This window comes from Canis aureus, chromosome 3 (genome assembly GCF_053574225.1).
Source record: "Canis aureus isolate CA01 chromosome 3, VMU_Caureus_v.1.0, whole genome shotgun sequence".
Classification (NCBI taxonomy): Eukaryota; Metazoa; Chordata; class Mammalia; order Carnivora; family Canidae; genus Canis; species Canis aureus.
This window is the reverse complement of record NC_135613.1, coordinates 9,157,313-9,170,706: the sequence shown is the minus strand read 5'-3', so window position 1 is coordinate 9,170,706 and position 13,394 is coordinate 9,157,313. Positions and strand designations below refer to the sequence as shown.

General features: G+C 50.6%; 1 protein-coding gene across 5 annotated transcripts in view; it reads right to left on the bottom strand.

The window, feature by feature from the left end:
- The window catches only part of WWP2 (WW domain containing E3 ubiquitin protein ligase 2), a 145,735-nt gene that overhangs the window by 7,116 nt on the left and 125,225 nt on the right, over positions 1 to 13,394 (bottom strand). For all 5 annotated transcript variants that reach the window (XM_077888628.1, XM_077888636.1, XM_077888641.1 and 2 more), the window contains 6 exons: positions 6,996 to 7,050; positions 3,389 to 3,470; positions 2,688 to 2,816; positions 2,233 to 2,308; positions 1,856 to 1,927; positions 1,544 to 1,632 (listed from right to left, as the gene is read on the bottom strand). In XM_077888628.1, the coding sequence (XP_077744754.1) occupies positions 1,544 to 1,632; positions 1,856 to 1,927; positions 2,233 to 2,308; positions 2,688 to 2,816; positions 3,389 to 3,470; positions 6,996 to 7,050 (503 nt within the window). The remainder of the gene's footprint in view (positions 1 to 1,543; positions 1,633 to 1,855; positions 1,928 to 2,232; positions 2,309 to 2,687; positions 2,817 to 3,388; positions 3,471 to 6,995; positions 7,051 to 13,394) is intronic.

The window sequence follows — 13,394 nt, the reverse complement described above, 5'->3', positions numbered from 1 at the left end:
CTCCCAGGTGATGCATTTCAGGACTTTACATCCGGTATCCAGTGTGGCTGATGGCAAAGGAGCTTTTTGTACCCTGGGGCCACCATGCACAGTTGTGTCGGCTGTGCACTGTACAAGAGCACTATGTTAAAGTATCATAGATTTGCACATTGATCACAACAATTTTCCTGCATATAGCAGTCAAGCTGTGTGTTTTTTTTTTTTCTGATAAAACCAAAATATCATGACCATTTCCCAACATGGAAGTGTCTTGAGAAAGGGCATCTCTTCCTAAATCTTGCAAAGGTGCTATAGAAAACAGCCACCCTGTTTCCATCCTAAGTAGGCAGCGTGATATGAATACACAGTAACATAGTCCTAGGTCCTAAGGCATGAAAACTCTGTGATCCATGCTGCCTCTAGATTACGAACCTCACCCCCAGTAGCTATACAAAAGGCATCTTGAGTGGGCTTCCCTTGCTCTTTGCCCTCCCCTCACCCCAGACCCCATCACCATACCCTTTCCCACACTTCCACGCATTTGTCTGAACCAACACCCATGCCTTGGCATCTCTCTGTGGCCTAGGTACAAGCCTCAAGCCAGAATTCTGGATCCTTTCGGGCTTGAGCTACACCAGCAGGGGGACATCCCAAGGGGGCCAGTCCCTGGCTGCTTGTGGCCGGGCAGACGAGGAGTCCTTCGATGCAGAGGGTGCCTCGGTATCCTGTCCGTGGTTCTACCCTGTGGTAGAACAGCATGACGTAACCTACCATAGGGTAAAACCACTGGCAGGACACAGAGAGACAGACACACACGGGGTGGGAGCCACACCACCAAGCAGAGCCTGGAGAGAAGGTCACCACAGAAAAAGAGCAAGTGATCCACAGGGGCCGACACAGAGGGCAGCGCCACCAGCAAACAGAGGACCAGAAACAAGTGAACCCAACACCGAGAGAAGATGTCCCCACACCACGAGAGGTCAGTGAGCTGAGCAGTCACCACAGGCCAAGATGCTCCTTCTCCCTGCCGGGGGCCTTCAGCCCCCTGATCCAAGGCAGCGTGTTATCAGAGAGTCTGTTAACTTTTGCAAGTAGACTGGGGTGAGGGCAAGACAATGCTTTAGGCTCTCGTTATGGGTACATCAGTTATCTTAATTTTATTGGCCCTATGGCATGTGATGCGGACCTGAGCAGTGATCAAGACCCCCTGGATTGTGACACAACTTACACCTGTCAGGCACACAGGGGCGCGCCAGATTGAACCTGTCCCAGCTGCCTCGAGAAGCCCGGGGTCGAGTTTAACAGAAACCACGTGACAGTGACACCAATATTTAACCACTGCCCACCGGTGCAGCCTGACTGGTTCAGGTACAGAAATAATGAGAATGTCTTAAGATCTCCCCTCGGAAGCCCACAGCCTCCCCCCGAGACCAGTAACTAAAGGGTTGCTACCTCGCCCAGAAGGCAACCCTGGGACCCTGCTCCTGCACCCACGTGTACCCACCACGAGCCCTACGGCCTGGGGAAACAGCGCGGCACAGCCTTCCAGGGGCGCTGAGCTCACCTGGCGATGCCTCCATAGTCCAGGCCCTCCTCGCCACGCATGATGATGTACAGCCGGCGGCGCAGGTCGTAAGGCTTCATGTTCATGATCTGAGGAGACAGAGCGTCATGGCCAGCCTGCCACTCTTGCTTCGGTAGCAGGCTGGGGGCAAGGGCCAGGGAATTCTATGTCCTGCCCTTCAGCAGACTGGTCACCCAGGCCCACACCCTGGAAACTCAACCATGTGGGCTTAACAGGCCACGTGATAGAAGATGAAGTGGTGTGAGGGGGCCTTCTGCTTGTTGGTCTTAGACACCAGGATTATCCTCTAACCTGTTGGAAAGAATCCTCGAAAAGCGTCTGCCTGGAAACGCTGATCTTCACGTGGCTAGGGAGGGCATTTGACTGAAAAACAAAGAAAGAAAAGGAAAACAGACGCTGAATCAGGAAATCAGGGGTCACTAAGCAGTCGGGCCTCCCGTCTGTACCAACAGGCTTCCCCATCTCCCGGGGCCAGTGGCAGAGGGCCTGGGACCCCAGAAATGGGAGCTGGCTTCCTGGGGACGATGTCAGATAAGTGCTGGGGGCAGGACAAGTAACTGGCCCCATCTCAGATGCAGGCATTCGAACACCCCTGCTGGGCTGGGAAATCATGCTGAAGCAACTCAAGTGACCCCAGCGTCTGGGGGAGGTCCCGTCCCAGAACTCACGTGGCAGAGGAAACGGAACTGGTGATACTTCCACCGAAAACTTCGGTCGTAGGCACCAGGGGAACCTTGCTTCGTCCTGGGAAGAGCAAAGGTATTCTAGAATCCAGGTGATTTCTCAAAAATTAGCAACGTATCTTGTTAGCCCTGAGGAAAGCTGATGCCATGTTAAAGACGAGAAAGGCAAGGCACTGAGGAAAGGAAACGACTGCCATTTCTGTAGGCAGATTTGAGGAGAAAAAGAAAAACCGGAAATAAAGCCAGAGCTCTTGCTTTTAGAGAAAGCCCACTAGGCGTTATCCCGAATAAGCAGGAGAGCCCCTTCCACTCCCCCTCCTCCCGCCACCCCCCTCTAATGTGACACCAAAGTCGGCCACCAGGGGGCAGTAGGAAGAGCAAGACAAGGATAAATGTGGACCATCGATCGGACGCTAATACCGCCTGCGGGCAGTCCTTACCCGGACTCAAACCCTGGGCGAGGATCCTTAAAGGTGGTGGTGCGGGTATTGTGGTCTACGAAATAGCGTACGCCTTCACTGGTGTACTTCATCTCCCACCCGGGGGGCAAAGCTGGCTCCTGGATCATCCTAGAAGCACGGGTAGAGCGGAGCTAAGAGTCCATGTCGCCTTCTGCGTCTCTGTGCCTAGGAGGCTGGTACAGCTTTCACCCAGGCCCTGCAGTCCTTGAGGGGGGGCCCTGAGGAAAGGCACCCGGTACTACCCAAGTCATGAGGGCAGCTCTGTAGTGGAGAGAGGTCGTTTACTAGCCCAAGGTCAAAGAACCAGCCCTGGGTGGACGACTGTGGCCTAAGTGGCCACCAGCAATCCTGAGACACCACATGCCCCTATCCTAGAGCAGCTTCCGGAGGGAAGGGGTGGAAAGGTTCCCTTAAATCTTTCAAAATCACACTATTAGCAGCCTGCACGACTGGCACGCAGACTAGCAACACCTGCCAGTCAGGCCACTCTCTATCCGTCGGGAAGGTCCATTTAAGGAGCCACTTTCAAGTCTCATTACGTGGACACTAAACGGTAAGGGTCTTGGGGCGCTTGTGGGTGGCTTAAAAATCCCAGAATATTGGCCAGAGAAGGCCAACGCAGTCCCGGGTACTTGGCCAACACTGGAGCTGCATGGGGCCAACCCAGCCTACATCCTTACCCCTGGGTCCGCGGGTCCTCCCACTGGGTAGTGCGTGTGTTATGGTTCACGTAATACACCCGTCCATTGTCCTGTCTCTTCTCTGCCATGGGAGAAAAAAGAAAAGAGGACAATTGGCTTGAAACACCTTGAGGCCAGGCCCACTGCCCTCTGGCTCCCATCTCCTGAGTGCCAGGTCTCAGTTTCTGCCCCTGTTCCCAACCTGTTAGAGAAGTTGAACTGATGAAAGCCTGGCTCATGCACATCTGTCACTGGTAAAAAGGACAAAGAATCTTTCCCTACTGGGGAGTGGGGGAAGGATAAACACATTTCCAACTAGAGATCCAGAACTGTCTTTGGTCGGTTGATTCGTTGGAGGGAAGGGGGCAGTGTGGCAACAGGAGGGGGGGGAGAGCCCAGCTGAAACCAGAGGCATAATTGCATCCAGCTGTGTGCAAAGTGGAGGCACGGCCAACCTCCCCTCAACCCTGGTCCCCACCCCAGTCCCTCATGGGTTGCTCTCCAGTCATGCAACTGCTCCATCCGAACCGGGTCATTGTGGGGTAGCTACATTCTCCTCCGTATCTTTTTGACAGCGCTCTCTCCCAGAGGGCCTACCTACCCTCCACCTTCTCTCCTTCCCCCTGCATGAAGGCAAAGCTTTGTTCCAAAACTCTCACATCCCAGTAGAACCGCTATGTTGCATGTGTGCAATGAATGCCCGGGGCTGGGGCACTTACGATGCTACCTTCTCCTTCCACTAAGTATGTGCTTCGAGCCGGGACAGTGTTTAGGGGTGCTCAGGCATCCTGTCTCTGTCCTCTGGACAATCTTTACTCTCTCCCCTCTCCTGGGGCATGGGTGCTCATAGATGGAAGTCTGGGGAGACCAACTCTAGCTGGTGACTCCAGGCTTTGGGAGGCGTTGAGAGGCACGCCCCATCAGCTCCAAGCAGATGACAGGCAACAGGCAAGACTAGGGGCAAGGCTGCAAACGCAAGAGAGGTCACCTTTCCTACGAAGTTCCTGAGCCTTCAAACCTGTTTCTGTCCCCTAAACGAATGATGCTAATGGCCCTCCCTCTTTTACAATGACAGGGGGAAATTAAAGAAATAAAAATAATTAGTTCCAGAAGCTACAGGGAAACCAAAAGCTAAAAAAGGCACAGAAGCGAGGTGCCCACTCCCCTTCCCTCAAGCATCAGGCTGCAATGTTCCCAGTGTCAACCCAGGATCCTGGCGTCTCTCTGCCTTACGTGGTATCCAGGACTGGACAGAAATTTTTAAAACACACACAAAAGGAAAGAAAGAAAAGAAGATGCCCAAGATTATTACAGAGCTACCGTCACCTCAGAACAGCTTATGGAAAAAAAAAAAAAAAAAAAAAGAACAGCTTATGGGACTGTCCCACAGAAGGCAGGCTACCTGAGAAGGTTCTGAGGAAAAGGAGAAGCCGCTCCCATCCCAGAAGCTTCTGCTTTGAACTAGATCCTCTGTGTCTGCCCTGCCAAGAGCCAAAGCCAAGGCTAATCATCAGGCTGGGGGATCTGTCCAGCCGGGCCCGGGGCCTGTGCACTCACAGCTGCCGGGGCGCCTCCTGGGACTGTCTCACTGCATACAAGTGCAGTCTGGGGGCTGGGGAAGTCCTGAGGGGAGCGCCTTCTCTAGGAGGAAACACACTTGGAAGCATTCAGTGACGTGTCCAGGGGCAGGGCAGCTGAAGAGCTGTGGATCTAAATCCCAGGTGTCCCAACCCCTGGGTGCAGGCGACCCAGGGGGCTCCTCCTGGAGGAACAGAAAGGGACCTAGGACAGAGAGCAGGAGAGTATGGGAGATTTGATCGCAGGCTCCCACTAAAAGCAATTCTTGCTTGGCTCTGCTGCTCTTTCTGTTCTTTCTTAAGTCTCCTTGGGAAGGTGGCCCAGTCCCAGCCCTGAAAAAGCCAACACAAGGCCCAAAGGATCTGATGTGGAAGGTTCCCTGGCCCTCAGCCACATGGTCCTTTTTCTCAGTTTCCTACCAATATAATCTTGTGTGTTTTCCTGATCATATGTAAACACCGTTGACTCGGACCACGGCTCCTCCTCCCATCTCAGCCATCTCACACTTGGCTTCTGGGAGCTCTTTTCTAAGCGCTAGAGCTGCTCTTACTTGGTGACCATCATGTAGCAGAACTGGTACAGAAATCAATCATTTGACTCTGTGGATGCAGGAACAATTCTGGGTCCCTGGCTCCAGGTCATAGCGTCTACTGGCTGCCAAACAACATCACAGATTCTCATTTAATCTGACGCACTTTCCCCTGCCTAGCCAGGGATCCTGTGTTCGACTCATTACATTTGACTGGATGCTGATTCCTGAGACACCAGGGATCGTGCATCAGTCCAAAGAGGCAGGTGGATGATCTGTGTCCGTACAGGATTCCCTAGCTGAAAATCCAGAACTGTCTGGAAGCCTCACTAACTGACACGTGCCCCCAGAAGGTCCACGAGGTCCTCCCAATGCTCTGAAATGCAGTGGTAATTCACTAAGTGACACCTTGTGGACCCAAGGGGGGGCGGTGATGCAACCTGGTAAATCACTACCAGGGAGTGGTATGTCTACACCAGGGGGTTCCAGCTCAACAGCCATACTTTTCCAGTTCATGCTCATCTTATCATTCTCCACTTCTCTGTTTTTATTGGGGAGCATGCCCCCGCCCAATTTAATACCCCTTATAAACACCACCCAAATAGCATTTATTGTCTTCTACTGGCCTAACCAATACATTAAACCCAACACATGCTGATTCCTTCTAAATCTGCCCTCTTCCACCCCCAGGGACCCTTGCTGTACTGAACAAAACCCTGACCCGGCTCAGGGCTACAGAATGCACTGCGTCTCACCATCTCTCATGACCCCTTTCTGCATGGCTGCTCTTTCCCAGAATAGCCACAAAGCCCCTAACCTCTCCCAAGTCATGGATGTCCATCTCTCTAACTCATTATTGGCAAATCACACCCAGGACTGGAAATTCTCCAATGACAAGCAGAACCCAGCATGGCGCTATTAACCAGCCATGATGCGCTTCCACAGTTGCCACCCGGCGCTCAACTGTCTCATCTGCTTCCCTCTGGCCTGTTTCACAGCTGGGTCACAGATAAAAAGGTAGCTTTTCTTTAGTCAAAATTAGGCTGAAGTCCTCCAACATCTCAGCTGCAAAGAAAGGTTTGGTAAGGCGGCTCCTTCCAATCACACAGCCACAGACCTAAAACCAGTGCGCCAGGGAGTAAGCCAGCGCCAAAACGTCTTGGCCAATGACAGGATGGAGGGTTGGGGAGATGGTTCAGAATCAGGACCAAAACCCAACAGTCCCACAGGCTGCTCCTCGGGGACTCTGTCTGCAGGGTCACGCTCCTTCAGCCATGGCAGGTGAACGCTATGGGGGTGCAGGGGATCTCAGCGCCCCGTCGTGGAAGCGCTCAGGCTGGGCATCCCCAGAGAGCACGCTGGAGAGAGGCCCAGGCCACTGCGGGCCAGGATGCGGGCCAGGATGCGGGCCAGGAGTGAAGACGACGCTCGGGGAGAGAGGAGGGAGCGCAGCGAGCGGAGCCTCAGCCGTGGCTGAGTCCTCAGGAGTTCGGTACTTACCCCAGCCGGGAGGGAGGGGGCCCAGCGGGTCATGGTCAGTCGAAGCACTTGAAGACTAAACACAAGAAAACACAGCAGAACACAGAAGTTAAAAAAAGCCGCTGGTTAAAAATAAATCGATCGATAAAAATAAAAATGCCAAGGCCTCATTTCCACATTTGAGCACTTTTGTACAGGCTTCAGTGGGGCCTTAGGTGACATCTGCTCCTCTGGAGAGTTTTTCTCAAAAAAGAAAAACTGAACAAGGACCCCCATGCGGAGGGCCCCGACAGGTTCTGGAGAGGGTGAGCGAGGGGGAGGAAGCCGGTGCGAGGAAGGCGGCCGGGGCTGTGGAGGCAGAGCGGGCCCAGGCGGGCGGCAGGCCTGGAGCGGCGGCCCGCAAGCTCGGCCAGCGCCTCTGCTCGGCTCCTGCTCCGGGCGGCCAGGGCGACTGAAATCACCACCACCTCCAACTTTCTCCAAGAACCACACACGGGAGGGGAAAAAATATCGCAGGCCTTTCCAATGAAATCATTCCCACAAGCCCTGCCCACGCCCAGAGCTTCCTGGCTGGGGGCTGGGCCCTCCTCCCTCCACCTCCCTCCTGGGTGCGCTGGGAGAGGGAGCAGCGGCCGGTGTGCAAAACCAGCGCAGACTGAGGGCACATTCATGCCCCAGGCCCCTCACCTCCCCCAGGAATGTTTTGCTTCCCTTCACAAAGCACCTTTCTTCTCCTCCGGCCTGAACCTGAAGTTGCTCAGTGTTCGGTGTGTGCCTGTCTGGGGAGGTGGGGCTGGGGGCGAGGTGGCGAGAGAGCAGGAGAGACGAGCAAGAAGGGGGGAGCAAGAAGGGGGAGCGGACGCCAGGCCGTCAGGGTCACTGTTTACATTCAACACCCCCCAGCCTAATTCTGCCTGAGATCCCCGGGGCAAGGCTGCAGTGGCCCGAGCGCTCATATCCTGCGGGGAAGGGGGTGCTGTCAAAAACTCTTCATAGTTAAATAAAACAAGTATTGTTCTGCGCTTGCTTGCTTGGTTTTTTTCTTTTCTTTTCTTTTCTTTGCTGAAGACTTTTTATTTCACTTAACTAAAACTTAATCGTTGCATGAAGGGATCAAGTTCTCAATGCAGACTTGGGGCTGCCCGGCCGGCTCTGTCTGGGGGCGACGCAGCCACCGCACACCGGGCAGGAGGATGAATGGAGCTCAGTCTCGGCTTGAGAAAACATTGGTGGAGCTCGACTGCCAACGGGCCTGGGCCTCCCCCACCCTCGCAGCCGGCCCTCCGCCCCGGCTGAAAGGACAGAGGAACTTTCTTTCCAAGGTGGCAGCACAAGCAACTCTTCCAAAGCAAGTCCCAACAAAGATGTTTAAGTCTTGAAACCAGAGGTTCCTTGATGGGACAGGGCCTCCTTTCAGCAAAGGGCCTCCTGCCCAGCGGTGTGGGAAGTTGGGCTGTCGCTTGATATGGGGGCGCCGTTATCGTTATCCTGGAGGACGTGCTCAGACTTGCATCCCGATGCAGATGTGTCTGATGGTTACTGGCAGAGATCTAAATGTGACATCTCCCAGAGGTCACTTTGGTGAGAGTGCGGGCGGTGGGGGGGTGGGGGGTAGCATCTCATAAAACCCAAGTTTCTCCTTAACACAGAAGGGCAGTAGCTCTGAGCGCACTCGGGAACAGAAGGAAAGGCACTAACTTGTGAAATACGCATGCATTTCAGATAATGAAGCCAAATAGAACTCAGTGGGTAATGAGCTGTAGCAAAAGGGAAGAAGTACAGGAAAGGGCATTTTAAAGAAGTAAAAGAAGGATCCAGAACAAAACTGTTTGCTGCTTCAAGTCTTTTTTTGGAATGAGGGGATAATCCCCAAAGCACCGAGGGGCTCCAATGGGAAGTCAGCTCCCAACTGTTACCAACTGGGCTCCAGGGGACAGACCCTCATCTTGTGCGTAATTCTCACGTCAACAGATCAATCTTTACTTACAGCCTCCGTGATGTGCATTGAACTAGACACAAATATATTTATCAGCTATTGAATATTTCCTTTTCCAATGCCAGGACACCTCCAGGCACATGACCTGAAGAACAGCCAATCAGATGCTCCCACTCCGGACTTGCGGGGACCGCAGGAAAGCAGGAGGTCTCCTGGAAAGGACTCGCTGCTGCAGTGCAGTCCACAGTCCGCTGGAGCCAGAGCCGTTCAATGGCAGCACAACAGGGCGATGTCCTGCACAAACTATGCCTTTGCCTTGCCTACTCCCGGTTTTTGCCAGAGCTTGGTTCTCCACCATTCGGTTAATCCTATAAACCACCCCATTCCCATTTGGTAAATTCCTTTTCTGCTTAAGTGTAACCAAGTGGATTTCTATCATTCATCAAAATCAACTAGGACTTGTATACAAAGCACGGGGAGGAGAATAAAAAAATTATCAACTCTTCTCTTTCTTTTTTTTTTTTAATAGGCTCCACACCCAGCGTGGAGCCCAACAGGGGGCTTGAACTCACAACCCTGTGATCAAGACCTGAGCTGAGGTCCAGTTGGATGCTTAACTGATTGAGCCACCCATGGGCCCCAACCTTTTTCTTAATCTTTGCCTTTTTTTTTCCTTTGTTTTTTTTTTCTTTGCCTTTTTTAAACTTCATACAGTACTGGCTCTCTTTAGTTATACTGTTGTGTTGTTGGGTTTTTTTTATTTCTTTGGCATTGTTCTCTTCTCATTCTATCAGATCCACACCCCTCAAAACGTGTGAAAAGGGGACAGAAGAGGAAGCAAGAGGGAAGGGTGAGTGACCAGGGATTGATCAGCATGAACCACACATGAGCAGGAGTCAATGAAAGCTGACACTCATTACAATCTTACCACTTGCAGTTAAAGCAAAGCATGTAACTATTCTGGACATTTTTTTCCCTAATGTACATAGTACAGCTTGAAAAATAAGAAAAGGAAGTGGACAGAAAGAAGCCAAAGAGAAACAAAACATAAGAGCTCCACATCATGGCCTGAAAACCAAAACCCCACATCTCCAGTAGGTCAACCAACTGCCACTTCTCTTCTCCCACAAGTGTTGCTTGGAGCACAGCCAAAAAAGCACAGAGAAAGGGGCATGGAGGGATGACGGTCCAAAGAACGATCCTGAGATCTGCAGGTGACTCTAAGTGACAAGACAGTTTCCTTTACGTGTAGGAACAGAAAGTAACACAGTTGAATCATTTTCCTGGTAAATGTCCCTGGGTTGGGACATCTGAGGTGCAGGCTGTGAGCCAGGCAGCTCACGTTGAGTTCAATTCCCTCAGGCACTAAGCACTAAGTTCCAGTAATATTTTAAGATACAAACTCAGAAATAAAGAATGTCTAGCAAATACAGCCGAGGGCAAGAAAGGCTCTGGGAAGGGCAGAAAGGTTACTGTATAGAAGGCAGGCTCCTTTTTTTAAGGATCCATCCTGTGGGTGCAGAACAAAACCCAGGTGTTTGAGAGTCTAAGCCAAGGGGCTCTCTGCAGAATAGCAAACGAGTTTCCAGTCTGTTTCTGGATAATGCAACTTGGCATCCACACATTAGAAACCATAGAATGATCTTTTTCAGGACACTGGCTACCTCCTTTAGTTATTAAGGGAGGACCAAAGCCGGGGTAATGGGAGTGCCACAGAAACAGCAGTAGGTACAATGCACGCGATGGGGTGGGCAGCCCCACTGGACCACAGCAGGATCACACAAGAGAGGGCACAGCGAAACTGTGAGGGCAAAATACAAGTGTGTGCGTGATGGTCTCAAGAAACAAAGGCACACTGGGGCATCAGGAAAGGGAAGCAGATCAGAAATAAGGGAGCAAGAAGAGAAAGTGAAAAACATGTGTGATGAGGCAAATGGCAGGAAGGAACTGTGGGAGACTGCCATGTGGGCCCCCTTGACTTCCATCTTGAACTGCATTCTGTGTTCTCTCTAGAGTAAGTGAAGAAGAACGAGGTCTTGGTTTCAGCCCGGCAGGAGGAGGAGGAGGGGAAGCCGCTGGTACAGTATCAGCTCTTAAGTCTTCCGAGTCAAACCCTGGGCCAAGGCCAAACCCCAAAATAACTGTATGAAAGCAACTCTTCTTACTTGTAACCAGGACATGGCACCATAGCAAACGAGGGGCAAAGCAAATCCAAGAGAGAGGGAAACCAACAGAGCGACATTGAAAGCCGACCCAAAAAAGATTCCTAACACGTTTTTCAATATGAATCTTGTTTCACAGCGAAAAGGGAACAATCACCTCCATCCAGAACCCTCCTGAACCCCCAACCAAGCTGAGAAAACCAGTTTAGAGTACTCAAAAAAATATTCTTCCTTCTAAGGGACCCTCCAAGGTGAAGTCCTACCTTGGCATGCCTGGAATGACGCTGCTAAAGTGACAGAGGCGGGCAAAAGAAATGGATATTCCAAAACACCAAGTGGATGTGACCTCAAGAACCTTCCCACTCACACACCAAACATCTCAGTCAACCAACAAACATACTTGGTGCCTTGTAGAGAAAAAAAGATTCCTTTAAGAGATTTTTTTTTTAATTAGAGAAGCTGAGTAAGCAGGGAGAAAAAAATCATTGTGAGACTCCTAAAATGTGTCCTTGTCTCTAAGTCAAAGGATAGAGATTCCCAAACCTTCCTAGTTTTACAGCCATGGTCACCCAGGTAAAGTTCTTCAGGGCCTAGCTCTGGAAGGACAATTTCTAAAATGCAGGGAATTATCAGATCTCATCCAATTTTGAAACATGCCAAGCATGTTTGAAAGGGGCTGTGGCATAAAAACATAGGCTGTGCTGCAGTGGGCAGATCCCCCAGGACATGGATTATAGACCAGTGTCACAGCTGACCTAGAGACAAACTAATGTGATAAACATCGTGCTTTCTGTTCATACTAAGGAAACTAAGGTTAACTCGTTATAGGATGAGTATCAGCCCCCACAGACAGGGGAGGAGACAGGCCAGCCCAGGGGAATGGCACTACGCCTCATGGGTTGATGGTGTAGCTCCCTCCTGCTTTGGGTTAGCAGAGGATAAACTGCAAAGACAAAGCTGATAATGAATGCTACTTAGTTCAACAGAATTAAAGATTTTCTGAGCCTGTAACTTGGAAAAGTATATAATTTAGAAATGGGTTGTGGGGTGAGAGTTCATTTCAAATAGAAACAATGTTGACTAAACACAGTGATTAAATGTAGTTCAGCTCAAAAAGTTTCTGGCCTCTAATCTACCACCTTTTGTAGAAATTCTCGTGCAAATCCCAAGCTTCATGTTCAAGGTGCCCTGAGAATATGCAGAGTTCCAGTTTGGGAACCCTCTCTGTCTCTGCAAAAGAAGCTGTGTGGCGGGGTTCCCCCAGCCACCACGTCACTGGTGAAGGCTCTAATGGGATGTAAGGTGAGGCTGAGATGGTTCCTGAAGGGACACAGGACAGGAAACCATTAGAAAGTTCATTTGGGACCATCGCACTCTGAATTCTCAAGTAGGATATTTATTTATTCAAATATTGTATTTATTTATTTATTCATTCATTCATTCATTCATTCATTCGAGAGAAGATGAGTAGAAAGGGCAGAGAGAAAGGGACAAGCAGGCTTCCTGCTTAGCAGAGAGCTGAAAGCAGAACTCACTCCCAGGACCTCGGGATCATGACCTGAGCCCAAGGCTGACGCTTAACCTACTGAGCCACCTAGGTACCCTAGAGTAGGAAATTTAAATACTATTCTGTAGGTAAGGACCACAGAAGGGTTTGACACAGTGATTAAAATGGCAGTGATAAATGTAGAGCAAAGCCTTTCCTCCTTAAACTCTTCACAATGATTTTTAAAAAGTGACCAAGTGACAGTGACATTTGAAGACTACTCTGCTAGGAACAGGCAGGCAGTAAGATTGAAGGAGAGAGCAAGGCCAACAGAGAGAACAATTCAGAGGCTGCCCTAACTGTTCTGTTGGGAGGGAGGAAGGGAGGAAAATCAAGAATCAGATAGAAGGAAGTTGAACTAGACCAAGGGTCAATAAACTTTTTCCATAAAGGACCAGACAGTAAATATTTTCAGCTTTATAGGCTATATGGTCTCTGTTTTAACTACTCAACTCTGTTGTTACAGTGTAAAAACAGCCAGAGTCAATCCCTAAACTGATGGGAGTGCTCTGTGCCAATTAAACTTTATTTACAAAACAAAGTGTGGGCCAGTTTGGCCCATGGACTATAGTTTTGCAAGCCCTGATCCAGATCAATTTTAAAGGTCCCTCCACCATTGAGAATCTGTCAAAAAAGAAAGATCTAAAGAAAAACAGTAGCAACAATGAAAATAAAAGGATATAGGTGAGTGTTTTGTTCTGAAAAGTTGAGGTATGGGAGATGTCACTGCTGACCTTCAGGTTTCAAATTAGAATAAATGGACTTAGAAGGAGAGA